This window comes from Panthera uncia (genome assembly GCF_023721935.1).
Source record: "Panthera uncia isolate 11264 chromosome A1 unlocalized genomic scaffold, Puncia_PCG_1.0 HiC_scaffold_17, whole genome shotgun sequence".
Taxonomy (NCBI): domain Eukaryota; kingdom Metazoa; phylum Chordata; class Mammalia; order Carnivora; family Felidae; genus Panthera; species Panthera uncia.
This window is the reverse complement of record NW_026057577.1, coordinates 1870198-1876610: the sequence shown is the minus strand read 5'-3', so window position 1 is coordinate 1876610 and position 6413 is coordinate 1870198. Positions and strand designations below refer to the sequence as shown.

Genomic DNA, 6413 nt, shown 5'->3' with positions numbered 1-6413 from the left:
ATTCTATTTAAGCATTGTAGATACTTTACTTGCAAGATAAGTTAATTCTTCATTTTAAGTTTCCATTGCACTTTGTATCCATCATCAATATTTTTAGAAATTATCCTTTAGAATCTTATTTGTGTAGGTTTACAAACATTGCAATTAGTGGAAAATAGTCTTACTTGTGTAATATGAAAAGATATGTAGGATTTCAATTAAACAAATAATTATATATTATCACATTTTAGGAAAATGTAAATACCTTCCACTCATCTTATGTAATTGACATATTTAGTTGATTTTTCCATTAAATATTCTAAGCACTATGAGCACTCTAACTAGTCAATGATATTATGTTGACTATTTTTATACATTTTATTCACCTAAAAAAAGTGCAGAGTTATCACATATCTTTTGAAAAGGAAATAGTTAATTATTTCATATTCATTAATACACTTAACCACAAGTAGAAATATCATAATAAGAAAATGCATTTTTTTAAATCTGGAAATGCATTTAAGTTGTAAATATTCTCTAAAACCATACACACTTATCTTGCATGATGTAAGCAAAAATTTAGCACAAATTACTATATATTATACTATATATATACTCACCTAATCAAAATAACCAATAATGAGCATATGTTATCAAAAATCCCATTAAATAGTTATTTAAGAATACAACTAGAGTAAAAGCAATGCAAATGTCTTTAGATGGAATGAGTAAATAAGTAAAATGTAGTATAATATATTATATGCATACAAAGGAATATTATTCAGCCTTAAAATGGAAGAATATTCTGACACACATTACAGCATGAATGAACATTGAAGACAATTATGTTGCATGAAATAAGCCGATCACACACACACACACACACACACACACACTACTGTATAACTCCACTTATATGAAGTACCTAGATTAGTCAAGTATACAGAGGCAGAAGATAGAATGGTGCTTGTCAGGTTCTGGGGGAAAAAGGAAAGGCATTTATTGTATAATGGATACAAGAATTTCAGTTTAAGAATATGAAAAGTTTCCAGGGGTTAATACTCGTAATGATTGTACAACAATGTGAACATATTTAATGCCAATGTACTGACAGTACACTCAAAAATAAGTAAGAGAGTAGCAAAAATTAAGAAACTTGTCCAACATCCTACAATTAATAAGTTACCCACTGATTTTTAAATAATTTTAAAGTTCTATCAATCTTCAGCAATAGGGAGATGGAAATAGTGAAAAATAAGAAGCCCACAAGCAAAATAAATGAATAAGAAGGTTTGAGGTTCTTCAGGAAACTGATACTGAACTCCAAAATTAGAGATTTCCATTAGTTACTAAGGGTACAGACTGCATGTTAACGTTATGAGGATGTGCATATCACAGAATTTTGGCAAATGCAAAATATATTTGACAAGGAGGAAGTGTATTTTCATCGTGTCTGATTTTGAAATAACCAACTAAAACTCTCAAGTAGAATACTACCAGAACAGTAATGATGCTCAAGAACTGGAGTTAGGGATTGAGCAATTCTTTTGTATTGCCTTTCTCCATCTTGAAAGGACCTCAAGCAGGGAATGTCTATGTAAAGTGGGGGCAAAGGGAATGTCCATGGAAGAGATGGACTCCTTCTGCTATATAACTTCATTGAATTATACCATATCTTTGAGAAAGAATGTGTATCCCCATGTCTGCAGCTATGGTTTTATTCAACAAGTTATAACAGATCAGACATAAAAATGCCTTTAAAGATTTAGATTATTTTTGAACTGCAGAAGAAATTAACTAACCTCTGTGGCTAGATGAATAATTCAGAATTTTTATTTTCTCTACTTTACCCAATAAAGTTGTGTTTCTGTGACTTTGAGGGGGAATAATCTCATTATAAAAAGTGCTTTTTTAGTTAATGAAATTCTGCACTTAGTATTACAGTGTCACACTGAGGGAAATAGCCTGATTTCATTACCTTTTTCAGTGTATAACACAGAAAAGTTAAACTAAATGTACTAACAATTCCGAATTAAATCATATGCCTTCTGCAGACTCAGTATTTTGGCTCATAGACATGAAAATATAAGTTCTGTCTCTGACTCCTTTTTTTTTTTTATTTTGGAAAAACAATACCTTTCTGAATTAAATGATATCAAGAAAGATGATCTGATTTTGAAAGGTTTCAGTAAATATTGATGTTTTATATGTGTGACTCCTGTTTGAAGGGCTTGGCTTTTACATAGTTAAACACATAGATTTAACTCAGCTTCTAAGAATACTGACTACACATGATACAAGGCAAGGCACAATTATAAATTACAAATTATGTGAATAATGTTCACTTATGTTGGTGTCATGTGGTGCAACAGACATACTTACCATATCCCTGTAATTTATCAAAAGAATTATTAATTGTGCCCATTAATCAATAGTAAAGGTGGGGGTACTAATTTTGAAAACTCTGAAAGTGATAAAAAATGGAAAAAGTTGTAACTAATTTTATGTCCATGTTAAACTATTTTGAAAATGGCAAATGAAAGATTTTGAATAGGTTTTATAATTTTCAGTCATGTAATTATCAAGTAATATGTAATTGAAATAGAGCACTGCAAATGATCTCTGTCATCTACTTCTTCATTTCCAGCGTCATTCCTGTTTGAAATCATGAAAAACGGGAACACCACCTCATATTTCATTCTCCTAGGACTCTTTAACCACACAGAAGCCAAACTATTTCTTTTTGTGATGGTTGTGACAACTTCCTTCGCCTCCCTAGTGGGCAATGCCTTCATGATCTTCTTGATTCATCAAGATGCCCGACTCCACACACCCATGTACTTCCTACTGAGTCAACTCTCCCTCATGGACATGATGCTGGTTTCCACCATTGTGCCCAAAATGGTTACTGACTACTTGACTGGAGAGAAGTTCATCTCCCCTGCCGGCTGTGGGTTGCAGATCTTCTTTTTTATCACTTTGGGAGGGGGCGAGTGCTTCCTCTTAGCAGCCATGTCCTATGACCGGTATGTGGCTGTTTGCCACCCACTGCGATACCCCATCCTCATGAACTGGCAATTATGCCTGAGAATGACTCTGGGGTCTTGGGTCCTGGGGTCAGCTGATGGGCTCATGCAGGCTGCTGCTACCCTGAGTTTTCCATTTTGTGATGCACATGAGATCAATCATTTCTTCTGCGAGGCCCCTACTCTGGTGCGTTTAGCTTGTGCCGACACGTTTGTCTTTGAGTATGTGATGTACATATGCTGTGTGTTAATGCTCCTGGTCCCATTTTCTCTCATTCTGATTTCCTATAGTCTCATCCTTGCTGCAATTCTCCAGATGCATTTTAGAGAAGCCCGCAAAAAGGCTTTTACCACCTGCTCCTCACATCTCTCTGTGGTGGGACTCTTTTACGGAGCTGCAATTTTTACCTATATGCAACCTAAATCCTACAGGTCAGCTCACCATGATAAAGTAGTTTCAGTGTTCTATACTATCTTCACCCCTATACTGAACCCCCTCATCTACAGTCTGAGGAACAGAGAAGTCAAGTTAGCCCTGAGAAAGTGTCTGGGTCAGTGTTCTGCCTTAAGCCATGACTAAGATTGTAAAAGTGGTTGTGTGGGATTTCCTAGAGAAAAAAAAATGTGTGCATTATATCTTTGTTATTACTATTTTACTTTGAAATGCAGGCACAGATCTGTAGTTTGGATCTTTTACTAAGCTGTCATGAACACATCAAATTGTGGATTGTTAAAAATCTGTTAAACAAAAATCATTAAAATGTTTTTACATCACACCACCTAATAAGTATTTGCTCAAAGAATGAACTAAGTAGCCAAACGATTTTGAACATTTGTTGTTAATTTCTTTTAAATTGTGGTTTAACTTACAAACACTAAAATGCCCATACCTGACGCTTAGTATTCAACCAGTGTCACCAACTTGGACTTGTAACTTAACCCACTAGCAAAAGACAATTCTTTGCTAAGACCAGAAGTGTTTTTCATTCCCTTTTCCAGTAAAACCACTCGACCAATATACTACCACTGGTCACATTTGTATCTTTATGCTGCAGTTTGGCCTATTCTAGAATTTTGCTCCAATGAAAATACAAAATAGGTAGATTTCTATCTATTTTGTCTTTTTCTCAATATGTTTTTAAAGATTCTGCCACAACTTTACATTTATCAGATGTTTCCTTTTTTGTTCCTGATTAATATTCCCACCTCTGAATCTAAATGGGTTTGTTTAGATACTACTATGATGATGAACATGTGGGCTATTTTCAGTCTGTAACTGTTATTACTAAAATAGCTTTAAAATCATTTTTGTAATCACATGTTTTTACTTAATTTGATAGATGCATGACTAATTTTTTAGTGAACAGTGTAACAGTAACAATGTTTGTTCAATGTTACATGCCCACCAGCAAGTCACAGGAGTACCACTTGCTCCTATTGTCAGCAATTGTGGGTAATGTCAACTTTTTTCTTCATTTTAGCTATTCTAACATGGATATACTTACTCATCTTGGTTTTGTTTTTTATCTCCCTAATGATTTCTGGGGATGTTTTTATTAACTCATGGCAATGTGCTTATCTTCCTTTGTGAACTACCAATTTTCATTTTCTGGAACAAAAAAAAAACAAAAACAAACCAAAAAAACCATCTAGATACTTCCAAAGGAAAAAAAAAAAAAAACGTGGTGGTTTTGTAGCAAGCAGTATATAATATTCACAGAATTATTTGGAATTTTTGAAATTAAATTATATTTGGGTTACTTGTTATTATGTTTTTCTGACAAATCTGCTTTTATTCCATTTTCAAAGGTTAATTATTTTCATTAAAGTGCTATTTATGTAATACATTTCTTCCTTAACGTCCATTGGGCTTGATTTATAAGTTTATTTGCTTATTTGTTTTAATTATGCATCATAACATAATATTTCAATTATATTGGTGGTATCATGTCTTGAAAATCTGATACATTTTTTTTCTGTAGTAGGTAAATTTTGCCTAAATGAAAAGCATAACAAATAAGTTACAGAATTTAGGGTTCTAGGGTTTTTTCAGGGTATATTTCTTTACTTTTCCTGGTTAATGATTATATACCTACAATAATTTTCAGCCAAGAAAATTGGAACCTTTGCAGAGGTTGTTGTTTTTGCATAGAAAACCATTATAAATATATACATATATTTTAACACATCTCTGTATTTACAAATTCATATATAGGTACTCTCCAAAGACTTAACAATAAAATATGAAATGTACTTTAGGAATAGTTTAAATTTTTTTTTTTATGTTTTATTTTATTTTTGAGACAGAGAGAGACAGAGCATGAGTGGGGGAGGGTTAGAGAGAGAGGGAGACACAGAATCCGAAGCAGGCTCCAGGCTCTGAGCGGTCAGCACAGAGCCCGACGCGGGGCTCGAACTCACAGACGGTGAGATCGTGACCTGGGCCGAAGTCGGAAGCGCAACCGACTGAGCCACCCAGGCGCCCCAGGAATAGTTTAAAATAAGTTTAGAAATTAATTTTACATTTTTCTTATCTTTGCCATTTTAGCTTAATCTGAATTCTATTTTTCAGAACTCTTAATTTTATTTGGAAAATTTTTATATAAATTCTACTTAGTTAACATATAATGTAATATTGGTTTCAGATGTATAATTTAGTAATTCATCACTTATAACATCCAGTTCTCAACACAAGTTCCCTCCTTAATGCCCATTATCCATTTAGCCCATCCTCCATGCACCTCCCCTCAATTTTTTTCTATAGTTTCTTGGGGAAACCTGGGTGGCTCAGCTGGTTGAGTGACTGACTCTTGATTTCGTCTCAGGTTATGATTCTATTGTTGTGGAATGAAGCCCTACATCATGCTCTACACTGAACGTGGAGTCTGTTTAAATTCTCTCTCTCACTGTCTGCCTCTCTCCCACTTGCAATCTCTCTCTCTCTAAAAATAAAAAGATAAAAAAGTGTCTCTTATTCTTTTCTTCCCTTTCCTTTTCACCCCTTACCCTATGTGACCCTATGTCCATTTTGTTTCTTAAATTCAATGTATGATTGTATTTATATGGTATCAATAGCACTAACTGTAACACGTTGCTTGTGTGGCATATAGCCTGAAGACATAGAACAGTAAAGAAAGTACCTAAAGTTCTCTCATGATGTCCATTATTCTGAAGTTTGTTTGGCAAGGATGAAGTACATTGTGTACTCTTCATTTCCTTCAAATCTCTTTTCATTTTCTGAATAGGGATAAAAACCATTTTTTCCTGAACCCTTGGGGATGTAGTGGAAATTAAATAACTGACAATATTACATTCTTTAAGGCTATATTCTTATTATGAATTTCATTATTCTTTATGAAAGCTAGCAAACTACATAATGGTACAAGCATTAGAATTAATTCTACTGTT

The 6413-nt window shown here is 33.6% G+C and overlaps 1 protein-coding gene across 1 annotated transcript; it reads left to right on the top strand.

Moving 5' to 3' along the window:
- Positions 1–2607: 2607 nt before the first annotated feature.
- On the top strand, positions 2608–3585 carry LOC125935349 (olfactory receptor 2T8-like). Its single transcript, XM_049648963.1, has one exon. The coding sequence runs from the start codon at positions 2647–2649 to the stop codon at positions 3583–3585; it is 939 nt and encodes a 312-aa protein (XP_049504920.1). The 5' UTR covers positions 2608–2646.
- The last annotated feature ends 2828 nt before the right edge of the window (positions 3586–6413 follow it).

What these genes read in the sequence shown, in the direction of transcription:
- LOC125935349 (XM_049648963.1), top strand. Translation starts at nt 2,647, where the DNA reads ATGAAAAACGGGAACACCACCTCATATTTCATTCTCCTAGGACTCTTT.